At 41.2% G+C, this 21080-nt stretch overlaps 1 protein-coding gene across 6 annotated transcripts in view; it reads left to right on the top strand.

The window, feature by feature from the left end:
- Positions 1 to 1781: 1781 nt before the first annotated feature.
- The window catches only part of kaznb (kazrin, periplakin interacting protein b), a gene marked incomplete at its 3' end in the record, with an annotated part of 104209 nt that continues 84910 nt past the window's right edge, over positions 1782 to 21080 (top strand). For 2 of the 6 annotated variants that reach the window (XM_079341518.1, XM_079341517.1), the window contains exons 1-2: positions 1782 to 2313; positions 2445 to 2543. In XM_079341518.1, the coding sequence (XP_079197644.1) occupies positions 2465 to 2543 (79 nt within the window). In that variant the 5' untranslated portion in view covers positions 1782 to 2313; positions 2445 to 2464. The remainder of the gene's footprint in view (positions 2314 to 2444; positions 2544 to 21080) is intronic. The other 4 variants (XR_013778887.1, XM_079341522.1, XM_079341519.1 and 1 more) reach the window with 3 other exon arrangements.

Here is a 21080-nt window from a genome sequence, read left to right as displayed (position 1 = left end):
ATGCCCGTAGCAAATTTCTTCTGTCTCTATTTTGTATTAACATACCTTGGATCTGTCAGACATGACATCAGAGAGCGTCCCCATCAAAGAGAAGCTAGCTCCAGCATAGTTTGTTGCATTTTGCCTGAAAGGTGGTTTTTAAATATTTAAATGGTTAGCTAATTCATCAGAAATGCCGCCAATTAAAGTTCTGTCTCTAAAACGAAGCTTTATGATCCTGTTGTTTCTGCTGCAGTGTAAGACGTGTGGCTGTGTCTTTGTTATGTTAGACAGTGTTTTCCCTTTCCTACTAACAAAAGATCTGATTGAATTTAAAGAATATCTGGAGCAGAATATCCAGTTTTGAACTATACGGTTGTCGTCCAAAAGAAGATAGCCGGCAGTGACGGGAGACAACGTAGGAGGGAATGGCAGCTGCTCACACTTGACAATACACAGCCTTCAAAAAAAAGAAAAGAAAACTCGCTCTGCCCCTACTTCCTGTTCAAAGAGAATAGCATTAAAGCTGATGAAGACGGAGCACAGATTTATTCTGCTGGGCATTAGTCTCCGACTTCAAAAGTGAAGATGTGTCTTGAATCCTCTTATTGTCGGTGAAATGTTCTTACTTTGACCCTAACATTTTGAAGATATCAGTCATGTTTGTATGCAACAACATGCTGATTGTTACTCTGCTTCTCTTTGCGATTTTGATCACCTGATCTAACATGTCAATTATTTTCTTGTATACTTTCAACTGTGGACTTTTTTCTGTTTTTTTCTCCGTGTCTCCCTATTATCCTTTCACCTGCAGAACCACCTGCTTTAGTCAGCCAACTAGCCGAGCCTTCCTCCCAGCTCTCCCACTGTGACTCATTGAGCATCCTGCCATTTCCTTTCAAAACAGGAGGATATGATGCGAGGATGTGAGCGCTGTGGTCAGGTCCCCGGTGTGCTCACCCTGCAGAGCAGTAATGTGAGAGATGGCTCCATGACAATGGGTTTCCCTGCAAAGTTTCTTGTGTGTTTTCCTCAGTAGGAAATTGGTTGTTTAACACAGATTTATAAGCTGCAGCGAGGTTAGAAGATTGTGCTCATGTGTTGGAATAACTGTCAGAGGTCTCCATGCCAACAGCTGCACCGTAGCTTATTATGCCTCCAAGGCTTGAGGGAATATTTTAAAATCTTGAAATGTGTGGTAACTTAATCTAATGACACTGTTGGTTATTCTTTATGACACTATCTGCACCATTTTGCTGCGGTGTGTTGCTGGTGTTTTCATGCATTTTAGCAAATCACGCTTTTTTACCATGTGCCCAAAAGAGCTGTAGCAATATATAGCAGGGTAAGTATATAACTGGCTTTACTAAGGTAAGTTTATAGGAGATGTTTTTTACTTGGGTGTAAGCTAATTTATGCTTTATACTCAGCAGTTTTCTTCAAATCCTTTTTATGATGCTGCCTCTGGGAACCACCAGCTGTACAGCCCTACTTTCACTTTTTATACAACCCTTCCACTTGCTCATCCTCCTTTTTTTCCTTCTGCACACGGGGAGGATGAAGCACTCCAGTTTGCTAGAATTTGTTTCCCAGCAGCAGCCCTAGCTTTAAGATGGATCGAGGGGATTTGCATGGGGTAAGGTAGAGCGAGTATGAAATGTGTTGGAGAGCAGGAGGGAGAGGGAGATGTTACTGCTGAGGCTCAGCAAATGAGGGTTTGTAGTGAGGGAGGGGAGGAAGAGGGAGGAGAGAAAAGGGGGCATAGCCACACAGATCAGAAAACAACAGTCCCTTCCTGTGCCCAGAGGACACACGCTGCTGTCTACTCGAGCTGAGAGTGAGGCGGAGAAGGGAGGATAGACTTCTACCTGCTGAAGAAGCCGCGCTCACCCTCTTCTTCTTTGCTCTTCCTTTCAACCCAGCCTGTCTGGAGCCGCCGAGGACTGTCAGCCTGTACAGACGAAGCACAAGATCAGAGTGCTGGCAGAGAAACTGTGCCTACAGCTCTGCTACCTGCTTTACCACCCTGTTTTACTCTCCCTCACAGATGCACACCAAAGCGCTCTTACAGACACACATTCAGAGAACTTTCTCTCTCGTGCGCACACTCTTACATGCTGACGAGCAGGCAGGGAGGCAGGCACACCCCCTCCCATTATTAGTGCGAAGAGCAGTTCTGCTCTTATTGGTGTGAGCAGCGCGCGGCTGGATTTCACTCCTCAGCAGCAGCAGCAGCAGCAGCAGCAACAGCAGCAGGAGCAGCAGGAGCAGCAGGACAGGTCCGGAGGAGAGCAGTCATTATTAGAGATCATACAGCAACCTCTACATCTGAAGGCAAGCCCACCCTCTTCTGCTTCAGTTTTATCTCTCTTTCCCCCCCCCCCCTCTCCTCTTATTCTATCTTGGTGTGACGCAGTGTGGCTGACCTTCCCTTATCCCCCTCCTCGCTCTTGCTTTCTCCTCAGTGTGTGCCAGTGGGACAGCCATGGAGGACACCCTCACCTGCAGCAGCCATGCCACTTTCTCCCAGGTGTTTGGACGCCAGGGGCAACTGATGCAAGCCAGTGAGTAGCCTCTGTTATACCTCCTGACAGGATAATTAGCCAGCTGCATGTCCTGCACGTTAGCGTAACTGATCTCCATCCTCAGCTGTTCTCCCTTGTTATTACTGCTGTTTGTAATAGAGTTAATGCTAAGAGGCGCATGACACATCTTTTAAAGGTGCATGAAGATGGAAGTATCTTCTTGGACCCCCGCTGCAACAATCTGAAATGTTGATATAGAAATAAATCAAAGCGGGGTTATTTTGGACAGGATGTCAGAGAAATGTTTGGTCCTGGAAAAGCCAAAAAGAAAAAAAAATGTTTTGTAAACGGAAAGGTGTGATGCTGATCGTATTTGATGTTTCTGTTAGTGCAGCAAAATGCTCAGGAGCAGGATGGATGAATTCACTTGTGCAGTACAGTGCATTATAAGCAGCTCGTCTTTTTAAACAGACAATATTTACACTGAACTTGGGGCTGTGGCTCTGCTGTGGGAAGGGTCACACTTTTACGGGGACTTCAAACGAGAGAGATGAATTAAAAGAGGCGCCGTTTGGTGAACTCATTACCAGCAGATTTGTCTTGTTTGCAAAGAACATTCCTGCGTGTCAAAAAACCAATAACATGGTTTCTATCTTAAATATATTCATAATGCAGGTGCACAGTCTCAGTGTTTGAGTCTGACAGCCTGAGACACCATCAGAGATTCTCTGAGAGCTCCGACTGATTGCTAAATTATTGAAAACTAAATCAATCAAGAATTTCAGGCTGCACAAATATTGAAGGAAGCCAGCCTTGGTGTGCTACAAATGAAGCATACATGTGTGATATCTTATTATGTTATGCACATGGTCAGAATACATATTTCCCCGAGGGGGGGTCGAGAGATTGACTGGCCTCTTGAATGAAAGTGTCTGCTGCATCCTCCCTCATCTGGCATTAGTCAATGCCTTTGATGCCTCCTCTTTGCTCTTAATTCAAAGTGACTCTTCACATAGAGTTATGATGGATAATGAGAAGAGCTCAGGGCAGATAAATCAAAACAAAACTGCCTTTAGAGTTGGATCCTATGTGTTGACTTTGCCACATCGGATTTAAAGTTCTGTGTTTCCGCTCATTACCACCTGGAGAGAGAGGTGTCAGAGTGGAGTTTCAAAGCAAGTGTCAAGCCTGATAAGACAGCACTTTGTGTCGCTAATAAAGGAGGCACGTCAGTCATATTCTTGAGCTGAAAGCTCATGCTTGGTTACACGTGTTTTTTTAATAAGTGGTGCAGCAGGATTTCATCTGTGGGGATTTATTTAGCCTGTTTGATACGTTGCTGTTATTTGTGAAGACGAGCTTGAGAATCTGGAGCAGAGGATTGTTGTTGTCTCTTCTGTCTCAGACGTTCTTATTCGCCTCCTCTGAGCACACGAGCACCCCGCTATAAATAATGCACTTTGTTTGACTGTGGGCCTGATGCTGTGTTGATAAGAGCATATTACTGTTAAGAGGTTGTAAGGGGGATGAATGTTTAATTGCACAAAATGAGTTGTTCTGGAGAGCTACTGATCCACACTGTCTCACTAGTTTCATGTTATGGCGGGCAGAGAGGGGGAACCCTCAGAGGATGCAAATGATATGATCGCAAATCAAAAAGTGTAAAAGTCAAACATATATTGAAGGCTATACGACCTCAGACATGTAGAAAGTGTATATCTGTGTGCAGTCTGTTTGTCACAGTCCTGTGCTGCACCAGGTCAGTTTATCTGGAGGGCATCGCTGTATAAAAAGGAGGTAAAACAAGAAGAGGGTGTGGCAGTGCTGAAGAGTTGAACCGCATTATGTCTGACAGCTGAGCCTGTGTCGACTTTGAAATAAAAGTGTCCAAAAAAACGTGAGGGAATTGTTAGATTATGAACAGTATAAAAAGAAAATGGACAGTTGAACTGTAAAATATAACATACACACAGGTGCCCGTTTAATAGCTGAATCTAATGCAACAGTCCTGCAATAAACCCTCCCTTCATGAAGGCTATAAAGCTCCAATTTTGTTGAAGCTGTTTTCAGAGGTGTTGAATCAACTTTATGGTCATTTTGGTGGCTGCAGTTTGTGGGGGTGTTCAATGATATTACATTATACAAACAGGTGTAGCTATTTTTTGTGCGCTAGGCTCTTAATCACGTGAACAACAGTCTGTCATATACAGCAACGTTTTATAGAAAAATACCTTCAGTTATATACTCATAATACCTGAGTATTCAATAAAAAACAGAATAAATTCAGAGAAATAAATGGCTTAAAGCTGATGGCGCCCCTGCGCTCAAAGCCCTACGTCTTGTGTCTGTGCTTATTTTGTACTGTCGTCCTGTTATAAAGAACTCACTGTGAATCTTTGCTGTGGAAATGTAACTACGTGCACGGTAGATGTGGAGGTAGGAAGAGAATCGTTGTTGGCGTCTCAGAAATTATAAAAACATCCACAGTCCGCAGGATGGACTCAGTACGTGACAGGTTGCCACGGTTGCATCTTCTTTCTACTTTTTGGGGAAATTGCGAACCAGCTATGTGCATATCGCCACCTGCTGTATCGGAATGTGTACATAAGCAAGTGTAATCATGACATGGAACAATGTTTCACAATTTTTTAAAAGCAGATCAGCGGGGGAGAGGGGAGTTGGGAGCTATTGTGCTCGGCACGGTACAAAACAATTATGTCTAATGTGAAAAGGCCCTTAATCTCTTCGACTGACCTACCCTGCAGCAGGGGTTTTACGCATTAGAAAAAAAACTATAGAAATAAGCAATCTTCTTTCCTCATTTGCTTTTTGAAAGGCCCATAGAGGCATCTGCGTGAATTCGATGTGTCATAACCAAAACAGGAGACAAAAAAACTCCTGAATGGAGCTTTAATTCGTCTTTTTATTTCTTTTTTAATCCTCTCATTACCGGCATGTCTTGAAAACCTGCTGCATCGTGTTTACTAAAGAAGCAGACTTAAAAATGAAGTCGCAAGTTTCTTTCATGTAAAGACTCGTGATTTCTGTTTTTATTCAGCCAACTGGGTCTGTTTGTGTTACAATGAGAGGCCTCATGAAGTGTGTACATTATCTGCCTCATGCAAATGCTGTTTGATTGCTCCTCAACGAGCGAGCGAGTTGTCAGAGCGGATGCAGACGCACAAATCTACCAGATATGTAAATTGCGGCTTCAGTTTAGCAGCTGTTGTGTTTTATGAGAATTGTGTTCAATGTCGCAGCACATGTAAGTGACTGACACTTTGTTGGAACAGAAAAAAGAATTGAACATTGGTGAGAAAAAGATAAGGAGACTAAAAGCTTTTTATTATACAAGCAAAGAAGCAGCATCTCGTAATTCTAGATGTGTTCTTTAATCTTTCAGTGATGAAACGTTTTCCTCCTCCCTCAGTGCAGAAAGATGAAACGCTTTGTCTCGTACTTACATGGACAACAAATAAAGAAAAGTGAAGCAACATTGTCCCCTGGTCCTGAAAGCATTTTTTTTATTTGTGCATCTTTGCCACTACAATAATTCCGCCTCGAGCAAATAGCAAGCGAAACCACTGTTTCTTGGAACTCCATGCATTATTCACCACATCTTGACTTTCTTTGTGGCGTCTCGACGATTGCTGCTTGAATTCCCCCCTCTTCCTCCTTGCTTCTTATTTTGCCAACATTCGTCCCTGTTTCTCGCCCACAGCTACATGAGGAATAACATATCATACTTTACACTATCACTGTGTTAGCACAAAACCCTGCAAGCTCTGCTCCTTCTTGCCCAGATGACCGTGTCCTGACACTGCAGCCGATTCAGTCACCTTTCTGCTCCACTGGACCAAAGTGATGTGAGGATAGGCGCGGTGTAAAGTTGTCTGCAGTGTAACTCTGAAAATCGTCATTCTCCCTCATGTCCCTGCTCAGAGAGGTCAAGGTGTTGGACTACGTCCAAAGTCCTTTTCCCTATTAGACTCTCAGGCTTCCAGCCATCAAAGTTAATAGAAATATAATTCAAAGAGAGAGAGAGACTATTCTAAGTGCTTCTTTTCATTGAGTCATTTCCAGCGCGGTGTGTACTGAATCTAATCTCATAAAGGTTTACACCATTTATTGCTGGATATGATACACTTCTCTCTTTCATGGTTTAGGCCCAAACAGTTGCATCAAACTTACAAATAACATGTGGCCCTGCTCATTTGGCCTTAAAACATCCATCACATTGTTTTATATAGGTTTTTACTTACATTATTGATCGTAGTCTCTGGGTATCCCCCAGCAGGACTGAGAATCACTCTGTCAGAGTAGATACTAGCCTAATTCAGACCTGCCTCCCCGTTTCTAATCCCCATATTGGATTTAAGAACCCCGGTAGAGCTGAGGAGGGAGGACTGTGTCTGTCAGTTAGTACATCCTGACTCACTGTGACAGCCTCAGGCCAGTTGTGTAATATCACTGAAGTTCTTCTAAATATCTGGTTTAAGGTAAATCGTTTGTGTCTAATCATGAACCACTTTATTTTTAATGTATACCCATGTGCTTAGCAGACGGATGATAGAGCCTTAAAATCTCTGATTCTTTTTAAAACCACTTGATTTACCATTTTTGGCTATATTTTTCTTCTGCAAAAAAACATATATCCCTAAAGAACTTACAAAACCTATTTATTTTCTTTTTTTAGATTTCATCAATACAATTCAACACAGGCAAACTCAAGTTGCATTTGAACATCAATAAAGTAACCTGAATTTCTCTTCTGGGCTTAAAGTGCATGCTGTAAACTTGTCTTCAAAGTGCTCTATGCAGTTTCAGGCTACGGCAAAAGTAGAGCTGGGCAACTTCAGCAGAATACTTGTGGGTGGGTGGGACATACCTGGGGGCCAACCAGCCACTCTGTAAGAAGTAATTAAGGGGGGAAGGATGTAAACTATACCCAAGTGGAGCAGCAGAGTAAAATGTAGAGAAAACTTTGATTTTCCACAAACCTGATTTATTAATAAAATGAATATACAGTATATATCTCCCAGCCCTAGTGCTTGGTTTAATTGAGTTGCAGTGTACAGATACTTGCATTTGGTTGCAAAAGCTCCCCCAGGTCCTCAGTGAATGGTGTCACATGTATCTTCAGTCACACACTTTACCTCAGGATGATCAATAAACCGATGAAGGCTCACTGACTGGATTAGTCGGCTGTTTTCTCTCTGAATCTGTGTCTGCTCTTTGTCAAGAGATCAACATCTTCTCATTGACTGACAGCAGACTACTCACTGACTGGATGGGTGATTAGCTGATGCTTCATGAACTTCTCTGGAGCTCCTCCTTGCAGCATTTGAGGACAGTAACTTGGCTTGAGTATTATACAACATGTTCTGCATTATGGAGCGCATACAGACTCTGGCTGTGTTTTATATGTATGACATATTCACACAATCACACATAGTGGAGAAGGTAGCAGCTCCCAAGACTGCTTCCATATCTCTCCTTTGTAGTGTTAATACATCTTACATTTTATTGTTACTTTTTCATCTATCTTTTTAATATCTAATCATTCAGTCGAAGCAGACAGGCCTTGTGGGGAGGGAGCGAGGTGTTCGCATGCAGCAGAGGCCCCCTAGAGCTAGAATAAAAATCAAGGACGTTGTAATATTATAGAACATCTCTTCGTCCACGAGGGCATGAGGGCTGGGCCTATTCCATTATTCTGCACTCTCAACGACACACTGAAATGAACAGCTAACACATGCGAAACAGATATGGCAGTGAAGAAGCCATTGATCTGCAGCTTTGCTAGCAGCTCTGTGAGGTTGTACTTAAACACAGATTTACATTAATCAAAGGGCTATATGACAGCATTGTGACATGCTACGACAGCGCTAACATGCTGATGTTTGGAGGATATAATGCATACCGTCTGGGTTTATTGTGTTAGCATGCTAATGTTTGCTAATAAGAGCTCAACACAAAGTTGCAGTAGGCTGATAAGGTGTGCCAACACAGAGACACAAACATTTACTAATATACTTTGAATTCAAAGTGAGTTTTTAAGGGTGTGTAGGTTGGCGTTTATTACTATGACGGGGTATACTTTCTGTTTTCTACTTTGACTAAACGTATGTGGTTAATTAGGGAAGAAATGGGGAAAGACCATTTCTGTTCAAAAACAAACAGAAACAATCTTTAAACAAAGGCCATTTAAGTACCCATTTAAAGTGGCACATCACATGTCTCAAACTTTTTTCTCAAAGCGGATTAAGACCTGATGTTTTCTGCAGCCCAATAAGTCAATTTGTTACCGCAACACATCACTGAACTTAAACTTTTTATTGAATGTCTTTGGTTTATCGAGGAAGAACTACTTTGCTGTCGTGAGCCATAAATTCAAAAGTTGCATTGTTTCAAAGGAAACTAGTGCTGTCTTAAACGATGAACTATTGTGCCAACTCTCTCTCTTAATCTCCCTCCCTTTCTGTCTCTATCTCTCCCTTACACGCGCGCACGCACGCACACACACACACACACACACACACACACACACACACACACACACACACACACACACACACATACTCATCGGAAAGTAGGGTTATTGCAAAATTTTGAAGAGGAAGCACATAAGCTGAGTACTGTGCGCTTAGTGAGCACATCTCCCGGATTTAATAGTCACTCATCTCCACCACTTTTAAGCAGCTATATTTGTCATTGCTCGATCTGCTGTGTCCAGAGTGAGCAGTTGGAAGAGAATTTTAGATAGATAAACAACAGCAGCTTTAAGCAGGTAGGCTAATCCTGCTCATCTTGGCGTCTGTATCATTGCATACATGTGTGCTTGTGTAACTGTGTGAATGTGTAAATGAAGTAATAAAAGTGAATATTTAACTTCCTTCCCCAGTAAAACAACGTTTCCTATTTTAATCAGTTGCAAGACACAAAAACAAAACACAAAGCTGCTCTGATTAAAAAAGAAAAAATGTTTTCAAGAAACTCACCTCGAGAGCAGCAGCTTCCAGTGTAGCGTTCATGCCCCCGCTGGGTTTTCTGCGTCATTGAACCCTCTGCCTGAGTGCCTGCTGACTCTGCATATCTGTCTCACCGTGCCCAGTACTTCTGTCCTCCTTTTTTCCTCCACTGCCAGCCATAAAGCCCTTACTTCCACTGTTTTCAGACTTATGCTGCTTCCCAAAACACCCATGTTCATTTTACAACACACCACAGAGGAGACACAGAGTTTGATAGAGAGGTTGGAGAGGACAGTTTGAACAGTCAACCCAGAAAATGGAAAACTTCTACAGAAGTTGCATTTGTAGAAAGTCTAATTTGTAAATCTGTCACCTCAGTGCAGCTTACTTAAAGTACCTGAGCTTGAAAAAATGTTTCAGCCTTCTTATGCAGCTCCGCGTGACGGTAAATATTTTCCTTTCCCATTAGACATCCCACTTCTTATCACTCTCTGCACTACGGCACTGTGATGCAAAAAGCAATCCTGAGGAGGATCTGGTGTGCTTGCAGTCTGTATAAATTTGCATCAGTAGTTAGTGAAAGCGCTCCTGTGGTGATGAAATATAGCCCATTCTCTGGGGTGCGTCTCTTTAACATGCAGGACACGCTGTGCACGGATGGGAAGTGACAGTGCAGACTGTGTGCATGTTAATACTAAAATGAGGGACTAAGTTGAAACGACTCTGAATGTGTGACTAGAAATATCAACAACAATAGCAACATTTATTTGAAGTTCAAAAGGGGCCATTTGTTTCCATTAGAGAAATATATGCCTGGCCTATCTGTGGTTCTTAAAGGTTAACTCCATAAATTATGGCTGAGGAAAGAGCAGCACACTCGTTTGCAAAAGTACATACAGTTCAGAGATGTTTTGACAGTGTAACAGCTAATGAGCGGAGCTGTGTTTCAACCTACGCCCTGTAAATCTCATATGCAGGCATGGCAAGAGACCTGACTGCACATGTGCTGTTGCTACAAATTTAGATTTTTCAAAGCAGGAATATTCTTCATGCCCGAAGTTAAGATTTGCACAGAGCATGGATGTCAGAGGAGTAGCAAGTAGCTGGATAATTCTGTAAGAAGTATTTTACAGAACGAGGAGGAAGTGGAGTGAGTGTTGTCCACATGTGTGAACCAACCAGCCCCAGTGATGTGGGGCTCAATGGCTGCTTTGTGCTCTTTTCCCTCGGTAATAAGTCTTAATGCGGGTATCCAGTCACCAGTGTGTCGTATTACATTACAGTAGCTGCTAGTTTTGTTTGAGGATTTGTTACTGACACCAAACTCACAGCAGCCAACAGCTCACAGAGGTCCCATGTCAAACACTAATGCTCTTACAAGTGCCTCACAAGGTGAATTTTACAGAAGTCTGGAGCGCTGAGAGGATGCTCCTTTTCACATGTTGAAAACTACTTGACTTGTAGTTTTGACTTGACAAACTGATGACTTATGACACTGAATTTCCCACCTAATGCATTCTTGCACCTGGCACAGCTTCACTGCTCTCAGTCTTCACATTTGCCATCAAACCACCAGTGAACAAAATGAAGATCAAAAACACCCTCCACTTACAGTCCAAACACTCACTGAGTGCAGAAACAGCTGCCAAGCTCATTAGTAGTAAAGGAAAGCCTTGGGTCTTGCTGATTTGACATTGGTTACTAAATTTCAGGCGACACAGGTGGTACTGTAAAAATCTTAATGGTGGAATAAGGCTTTACATGGAACAAACATGGTAAACATTTATTGGAAAAGGATTTTAAGTGTTAAAGTTCAGCCTGGTAAGAAGCATTTAGATGAGAGAGAATTCAGAAGCCGTGTAAGAGAGCTAACCGAGGTTCATCTGGACCCAAATTAGTGGAGTCTCAGTCCCTCTTTAAAAAACATTCATACTTCCTCTAGTTAAAAATTGAACATTCACATGAGGCTCAACACTTTTATCTTAACCCAATTAGATTTTTTCAAGACCTCTGTGAGCCAATCATGTTGTTAGCATTAAACTTTAAAATCTGTCATTTAGATTTCTTTTTCAATGCTATTTTTAATTCCCGAAATAAATCTATCTTCTAATCTGTTTATATGGATTAAAAACAGCTGTTGCAACTTCAGGAAAATGTCTTATTTTATCCAACCGACTGTCCAAACCAAAAGATAACTACGATGGAAGTCGAGTGAAGCTGCAAATCCAGATTCATTTTTGGGACTTTTAATGCCTTTATTGTAGGGCTCTCTCTCCCTGATTTCTGGATAGTCAGAAATCAGGGAGAGAGAGCGGGGAATGACATGCGGGAAAGCTACAGGTTGGATACAAACCTGGACCGCCTGCTTGGAGGACTACAGTCTCTGTACTTAGTGTGCGCTGACCACTACGCCCCAAATCCATACATTTTAAAAGCTGCCACAGTTTTCACATTTTAGCTCAAACAGAAATTTAAACACTCGGACTAATTGGTATCAGAATCAGCTTTATTGGCCAGGTATGTTTAACACACATGGAATTTAACTTCACTAGACTGTGCTCTCTTTGTACAATGTAAACATTAAATGATATCATATAGCTAGCATTTAGCTATAGCTAACTAAAAATATGAACGGGCGATTAAAGAATGACATCAAGCAATGAATCCTAATACATTTATATGGCCTTTCAAATTATTGGCATGTTCTCATAAGCCAACAGAAAAAGTCAAAGAAATCTGAATAAAACATCCAAACAGACAAAAAGCAGTTATACATTAGTATTAATAAAGAATATGTACATAGTGTTTTACAGATATACTTACAGAACATTTCTTGACATTACTGCTTTGATTGCATAAAAGTATTTCACTGATTGAGTTAGTACAGAATTAAAGGCTCCTGTCAGGAATATCTTTTAGTTGCTTTGTTTTTTTCCTCTCATGTGAGTTGTACCAAACCTGTAGACGGAACTGGGACCAGAGACCTTGAACAGAGACAAAAGATCAGAGGCTTAGGCTTTCTCCTGGTTTAGCAATCCAACCAGCAATTATTTTAAAGTGGCTATTGCATCAGAACTCTGATGTCATCTTGGTTAGAGCCGTCCTGCACACACATGTAAAAAAACCTTGACACTCTCAGCATCATTAAACAGCTCTTAGGTCTCTCCACTCCAGCACAGTCTGTCGTGTTTGATGTGAGAGGGAAGTGAGAAGCCCGTAAAATATGTCGGCAGCATTTTCCTCCACACAGAAACGTCTGACGTGCTAATATGTACTGCTGATGTGCCTTTGAACTCACAGAGTTGTTTACCTGCTCAGGAGCCTGGTAATGAACGATAGTGATAATACCTGCAGTCTGAACTTTTAAAGTGGCTCCTCTACTGTTGGAAACCTGCTCTGAAATTCAATTTGGAGCATCAAAGTGACTGATAATGATAATGGATTCAGAGCCGTCACCCCATATTAGAGCAAATTTAAAGTTCAGCTATTTAATCCTCGTCTGTCTCATTTCAAGTTTGAGAGTTTCGAGCTACCTGCCATTGTGCTCCGTTACGAAGATGGGCTGCGGCTATGACCCACTTTCATCCGCCCTGACAGACAGCCACTTGCTCACGAACAGTCCTAATTGGCTGCAGCCTTGTCACTGGTTGCCGCCCATAGCCCCAGCTTTCAAAAAGCACTCCGGCATGCAGCTCTGGATTTTCAAATGTCATGTTTGAGCTCACACAGGTCCTCTCTAACAAGCAGTGTTTACCCCGACTCTCTTAGAGGATCCTTATTTCCCCCCGCTTATCTCGGCTGATGCAGAGAGATTTCTCCTCGTCTGTCTGTCGGATGTTTCTTCAAAGTTTGTCCTTAAGCTCATTTTCGTGCTATGTGGTTGCTGCTGGAAACTGTTAAAAGTGATGCAACTTTCCCTCCTGGGTTCACTTTTTTTTGCATTATATTTTGTATTTCTTTGGATAACATTGAAACTCTGCCATCGTGATGACACATTTGACACATCAAACTTGCAGTGGCCTTTTTTTGTTTTGGCTTGTGGTGAAGCTCGGATTGAGAGAAAAACAAAGAAGAAGCTCTAACTTTCTTTGAAAATTCTAGTATAAAAACCCCCAATGCAAATGCAGGGACATGTCATATCTAAAGTTGTCTTATACCTCTTTTGCTGTCATGCTAGTTTTAACTCCCACACACATAGCCCACGGCTCTTTGTGACATTATCACTCTTGTGTTCATCAAAGTGATTTTGGGAAACCTGTGAAGTGACTCGCTGGTGTAGGGTTAGATAAGGTAGTTTGCAGGAAAGAGGGTATGCCAGTGAAATAAATTAAAACATGGTGAATCCTAGAGTGCACTGAACAACAAAGGAGTGTTACATAAGAAGACCCGAGGGTGGATTTTATTTTTTTGCTTCAACTCATTTACGGCTGTTAAAAGATTTCCTTGCTTTCTGTGCTGCCTTTACCTGCTCCCGCTCTGTGATTTAATTACACTAGTGTGATGATCACAGACTCTCACATTAGTTTCACCCCTGCAAATCTGTGAAAATCATTCACAGTCCATGTCACGACCCACAACCTGTTGTGACAGCAGACAGTTTTCTTGCCCTTTTCCCTATTACACATACATCATTAAACAGGAGCGCTCCTCCTTATCTGTAAATTAATTACCTGAATGTGTCTGTGCGTGCGGCTTAGATGAGTTTTTAGCAAGAGTCACAATACTCTGAGTGGTTTCATTAGGTGCAGAAGAGGAGGCCTCAGGCACATTATCAAAGAGCCATCGGAGGCTTTAATGTTCAGCCGACAGTTCAGCACTCCCCCTGAGATTTGTTTTTCTAAAGTCTTTGACTCGGAGGAAGAAAGAGAAACCTGGATCACTCTGTGCTGATCTCTTGTACTTCTCACTAGGTGGCACACTGATCAAAGTTACAGAGAAATCAGTGGAGGATGCTCTGTGCTGACGTTCTGTGGACTGTTACGGACCATATTTAAATTATAGATCACTAGCAGGTTCTGAAGAGTTCATAAATGAACTTTTCCTTCAGATAAATCCTTTCATTCTTTGGAGATAATGACATTTTGTTTAAAAAAAAGGTAGTTGATGAACAGATACAAGACATCTATAGAAGATTTAATGGCTGTATAACAATTATTTAACACTGCTGGAGAGATGTGCATTTTTTTTGGCTTCATTTTTCTGACTTACACACTTGGCAGAAGGATTGTGAAACGTTTTCAAAAGGGTTAAATAAAATCCTGTCACAGGTTGACTTGCAGCTGTCCAGGCCGCGGTTAGTGAGAGGAAAAAGAGTCAAATTTTTTTTCGTTTCATGCAGTTGCAGCATCTATCAAAGCGACCAGGTGGTGGCAATGTTGCTGTGGGCAAAATGAAATCCCTCCTGCAGTGTGTGGTTCCTCTCCGGAGTGTCATGCTTTAATGCAGAACTGCTCGACACAGCGAGAAATAGCCCTTTCAATCCCCATGGGACTTAAGAGGGTTTGACCTCAGCAGACTACCTATGACCTCTGTTGTATAACTCAAAGGAAAAAAACGGAATCTCTTAATTATAAATCTGTATATTACTGATGATGCAGAGATACTGCATGTTGAAGGATAATGTGGGAGGCTACTAAGAGCTAAATCTTAAGGATTAATGTCCCGAGTTCAGAGAAGTTTTTGATCTTTTAGCCTGTAGCTGGTATTTTCAGATATGCAAATCACAAATTGGGTTATAATATAACGATCCGAGATTCATGCGAGTTGTGTGCCTGTGCTCATCTTCGCTGAAGACCTTAAGTACATGGATGTGTATTGCAGGCTGAGGATGTTTGTCTTAGTTTTAGGGCGTTAGTTTGTTCCCAGTAATGGAAAGATACACACTCTGATACAGTTTTACCCGTCACCAAAGCGTGCCACTCAGTGTTTGCAAACAGTTGTTTGTCTTTAAGTATTGATTTTTCTAAAGGTTGAGAACGTCATTCCAAATATGTTTTGCATAGAGACGAGACAGCCAGAGATTTGTTATAAAACTGTGGATGGTTTTCAATGATGAGTGCATCTGCAGGGCAACACTGAGTTTGTTCATGGGATGTTGATCTGTCTGTGTATTGAGAGCTTATTACCAAAAATTAAAGTGTGCTGCTTGAATAATGAAAATCTGTCTTTAATCTGTTTTTAATTGTCTGTTAAGAGTCCCACACTGTTTTGAATTCAGAATTTTAAGACATTGCAACAAACTTTTTGTCAATACACTGGACCTGTGCTTCACTTTTTCTTTCATCCCAAAAAAATAAATGATTTCCTTAAGGAATGACACACTGTCCCCAAAACAGCCATGACATCCACCCATTCAACACCTTTGGGATAAATTGAACAAGACAGGTGTCATTGCTGAAACAGCATAGGTGGACCTAATGAATTCTTTTATTGAAACTGGGTGAGAATCCCCCAAGAAATCCTCCGAAACCGATGTGGAGCGTTCACTGTGGCGTTTAAGGCTGTTTGCCCAGATTCTCCCATGATATGTAAAAAATATAACACAGGTGTAGTTTGAGGTGTGGGAGTGGGTGAGGTGCTTGTAGTGCTTGTAGTTGAGCCAATTTATTAAGCGTCATATGCATTTATAAAAGTCTGTCTTGGTATAAAATTGTGTTTTGAATAAACTGCATTATTGTACATTATTTGTGTTTCATTGTTAACGGACTTAAAATGGTAATGTTAATAGACTTGAAAACATGGCCTTGTGATGTATGAGAAAATTATTATGCAAATTGGAGTTACCTGAAGGAACCCCTCTGTTTCTGTAATACATTTTAAATTGGTGTTTTGGTAAAAACTGCAGTGTGGAGAGGTATCATTGTGAAGACGTTTGCCTCCAGGCTGCCCTCAAGGTCTTCAGTGTCTTACCTGGAACGGCTTTTACTTGTCAAATAAACTGAAGAGCAGACTGCGTCACTAGTTAAAGGGGAAATGAGGTAATTCAGTTAGCTGCTCTTTCTGTTTAACAGTGCTTATATTATTTCTACTCAAAACTTTGTTTTAGAGATATTCTAAATTCAACTAATAAAAAGTGAAAAAGTTTTTGCAATGCCGTAAAAATCTGTCATGTCGCTGAGCAGCTGAGCTGAGTAGCATGGGACTGAAAGGAGGATATCTAAAGAATCTGCTGAGCCTTTGACTTTACCTCCAGAAACTCAAGCTTGTCTTGCATCACTAACTCATCAACTATCATAAAAAAAAAATAAAACAAACATTTGGTACAGAGATGTGTTTGTCACAATAGCAATCCTTCAGCTCTTCATCTAGCACAATCACCATCTTTCCCTGCAATTTAAAAATCTCCACATGACTCCATCTGAATTATGCTAGCTTCTGAGCTACTATTAGTTGCAAACAAATGCTGTTCCAAGGTAGAGCCTTTACCTGCTATACACTTCAGTTATTCTTACTGTAAGACTGTGACCAGACATTTGACTCTCCTAAATGTGAAGAGACAATCTACGAAGTAAGCGAGAAGTGATTATTTGATCGATGTGTCTGCCAATGTGAGGATTCTCCTGATTTACTTATTGGTGACACAAACTCATTCAGAAGCATGCTGTACATGAATTAGTATTCTACATAATAATTGTTGGTTTGCCACCAGCTGTAAAACAGGATACAAAGAAGGTACAATAGACGTGTGATATTCCTCTTTGAAATTGGCTGAATTGAGTTGTTTGGATGCAGATCTGATAAGATAAGATCCGGTTTAGTGTCTAAACAAGCTAAAACAGACGCCTGGCGCTTTGCCTCAGATCCTTACTGTCTGGTTATTTTGGACATATTGTCTGATTACTCAGAGCCATAGTATGAAACAGAGAAAACCATGTAGTTTGCTCTCTGCACAGGGTCGCTCTGCTAAATCCGCTCGTCTGCTTTGCTCGTGAAGGCAGACAAAGCCCTTCACACACAAAAGCCTCCATCTGCTCTGCATTGGAAATGAGTGGACAGTATAGCCAGAGGGAAAAGATCAAATGGTTTTTGAGGATGTGTGGAAGCGTGACATTGGAGTGAAATGTAATGTATCCAGACGGAAAGATAAGAATGATTTCTGGAACCTTCTGTTACATTCTTGCAATGCACATGAAACAGATTTATGTTGTTCTGATCAGTCTACGCTACATCCTGGCATGAGATGTTTTCCTTTGGGGGGGAAAAAAAAGTATCCAATTTCTCTGTGGGAATTGCAGCGTGCAAACTATCAGCGGGTAAATTGAACAATCCTGCAGATAGCAATGCAGAACAATGAGGCAGACAACAAAATTACAGGCTTGTGTCGATTCTGTCAGATACAGAGTGGGATTCAGTTATCGCTATGCAAAGTAAACTTTGCTAAGCTATAATTGATCTGTCCAAATCCCTGCATTTGAGAAAACTTGTAGTCAGCTTTACAGTGGCATGTTTTCACTGACAAGTCTCAAAACGAACATTCACAAGCTGGGGGATGGTTCAGTTTCAATGAGGTTTTTGTCCCCACCAACATGATTGTGTTGTGTATTTATGTGGTAAAGATGTAATTGAAATGCACTAAACCTCTCTTCCTCAGGATTGCTTCAGATTCTTACAGACTCCCTCATCCTTTTAATCCCAGCCTGGGTCTCTTCGGGCTTGAAAGAGTGGAGTTCTTGGCGCTTCATCAAATTGATTTTAGCAGAGGCTGGTTGGGTTCTGTGACTGTAACCCCGAATTCAAGCAGAAGCAGAAATGTCCTTTCACCTGTTCTCATCACAACTTTGGAGGAGCCAGCTGACTTAACTGATTTAGACGTTCTAAAAAGGAACAAAAAAACAAAGCAAACTTAATTCATCATATTTTATATGATGTCAGACAACTGCTGAAACTGTAATGGATGCTTTTCCCCAGAGGAAGAAATGCTTTTATGTGCTGCTTTTTTTGTCTTCCATATGCACATTATATTTTCATGTGACGAGGGCTGTGCTGACTGACAAAACACCAACATGCCTCATTAGAGTTCATTGTTGATGTTATTTTGCTCTCCTGTGGGCGGCTACAAAGATTGTCTCACAGTCACTGGAAGCACTGGGGCACCTGTGTGGGAGGGCGCTTTGCAGAAAAGCACAATGCCCGTCTGATTTCGACAATTTGCATGGCTTACGTTTTACATCAAAGACGCAGACTTAAAGAAAGTCCAGCCTGATGTTAGGTTGTGTGTGATTGCACTTAAACAATGTGAGGGAAGGAATTTACCACTGAAATCCTGGGGGAAATAAACCACTGAGTGAGTGATAGAGACAACTTTAAACAGGACTATAATCTGTGAATTGCTCTTTTCTAAAATTACAATAACTAAGATATAAAAGTGAAAATGAAGAAACAAGTTGATGGATCCATTAAGGGACATTCACACATCTCATTTCTGTCCTTGGACCAAAAGGAAACAACTTTAAAACACACTTCATGTAATGAATGAAACACATTTTTAGACATTTGATGACATAGATCATTATAGTTATTTTTCTAACATGTTAATGCTATTCCTGTGTATAACAGGGAAAGAAAAGCTCTTTATTTAGTAAGCTTTGTAAAACGTTAACATTATTAAGATCTGTTGTAACTTTTCTCTTTTAATCGATGGCTGGCAGCTTTATCCGTGGCTCGATCGCTAACATGCTTCACAGAGGTGCTGATCAAAATGGCCATTTTGCTTTTTCTCTTCCCTCATCCCTCATCAAACTTTCTTGATGTTAAATGGCAGCAGCTACAAGACGATGAGCTTTATCAGGCCATGTTTGGAGTCTCACACTTGCTCTTGTGTCTCATCAGTAATGTGTAAATCTGGTTTCCTCCCTTCCATATTCTCAGTAGAGGCATGAGGTTTGTTATCATCTCCAAGCTGCTTCTTCGTCTGCTTTGCTGCTACCTGAGGAATATTAAACGCGCAGGTGCTGCTGGAGACTTGCAGGTGTACACCTTCGCGGCTGAAATTCTGTCAGATGTTGATGAGCAGCTGAAAGCTTAAGCATTTGTTACAATTTTCCGAGTGAGCAGTGAGCCCTTACTAATGGTTCAACAAATTCAAACCTGAGCACCATGTTGTTTTTTTTTTGTTCCTGTGATATCTTTCTGATGTTCTTCGGCCTTAGAGAGAAGCTGTCGGATTATGATTGTGATGTTTTTCCTGACATATTCAGGACAGTCAAAGCTAAATTGATTTTGGAGAAAGCCACCTGTCTTTTCCGTCAGATTTCACAGTGTGAGGCAGAAAGTTTCGAATAAAAAGTGAAAGTGGAGCAGCAAGAAGAAGATGTGTCTGTGCTCGGAGTCTGACAGCATGTCATTTTCAGCAGCAGCGTGCTATAACTCGACATGTTTGCCTGTCTTTTTGGCCGAGAGGTACACCTTGTAAAACTTGAATGTGAAATTAGACACCTATCGTCAGACTCTGTTGTAAACATGTTATTCCTCACACCCCTCCGACCACCCTGCACAGATTTGATGTATGTGTTGCAGCCTGCAGGGCCCCGTGTGCTCGTAAACATGCCTCTTTTTGCCGTGTCCTGCAGTTCAAGAGAAGGCTGGAAGGGGTGCTCGTAAATCTTTGATCAGTCTGCTGAAAAGTCGACCTTGGCTGATTTCAGTGAGTCACACATTGCCTCAGTTGCTCCGTCACTTTCGCCCCAAATGGTCGTCTCAGCCTGTTCGCTGATGTGTGTGTGTGATTGTTTATGTGTGTGTTTGTGTAAGTATATGCGTGAGAGAAAGTGATGCTTGACCAGGAGCGAGTGCCCAGACCTTTTCCAAAGTGCTTCCTCCATGGTGAATGGTAAATGATTAGTTTTTTTTATGCGTTTTTAATGGATTTGCTCACCTAATAGGAATAAAAGCATCATAAATATAAAATCAGGCAGATGCTACAAAGTCCCTCTGGCCCGGAAACACATTTAAAAAATATCCTTTATTCCCTCTGCAATAACCATCCTGAAAGAAATCAGATGGACCCTTTTTTAGAAGCTGTTGTTTTGAACAGTCCTCCTTTAATGTCTGTACTGCACTTGTGTTTTTAATGAAACGTTGTGTTTATTGTTTGAGCCTTGTTAAAGGAGAATTGTTGTCCCTGTTGGGACAGACAATAAAGTTGATCTATTTTTGTGCTACTACATCTTTATTGACAAGATATCGTTAGTTAGATTACATGAAAACACAGCCATTGACATTCATACTGACAGTACAACGAAACACATGACGTAAACAACACAACACACAATCAACAAAAACTCAAAAGTGTCTGAAACGTAAACTAGGTAAACAAAATATTTTTTACTTCAGTCCCTAAGATAGGAAAATAGAAAAGTACCTGGCAACTAGCTCACAAGAAAAAAAAAATCCATCCTATTCAATCCCAGTTTTTGTCTGAATTAATACAATTTTAACCTTTTGTTTTACTTTCTAAAATAAGAACACTTGGTAATGAACTCTGTAATTAAGTTTATCCAAGTCACTTGGAGGAGACCAACGTCTTCACGACTTAAAGACCCCTGTTGGTGAAAATCTGTTTTTTAAACTTGTTAAATGTCACTGTAACCTTTTATGTTCTCTATCA

This window comes from Symphodus melops (genome assembly GCF_947650265.1).
Source record: "Symphodus melops genome assembly, chromosome: 4".
Taxonomy (NCBI): domain Eukaryota; kingdom Metazoa; phylum Chordata; class Actinopteri; order Labriformes; family Labridae; genus Symphodus; species Symphodus melops.
The sequence above is the reverse complement of the archived record's forward strand: the minus strand, read 5'-3'. Positions and strand labels throughout refer to the sequence as shown.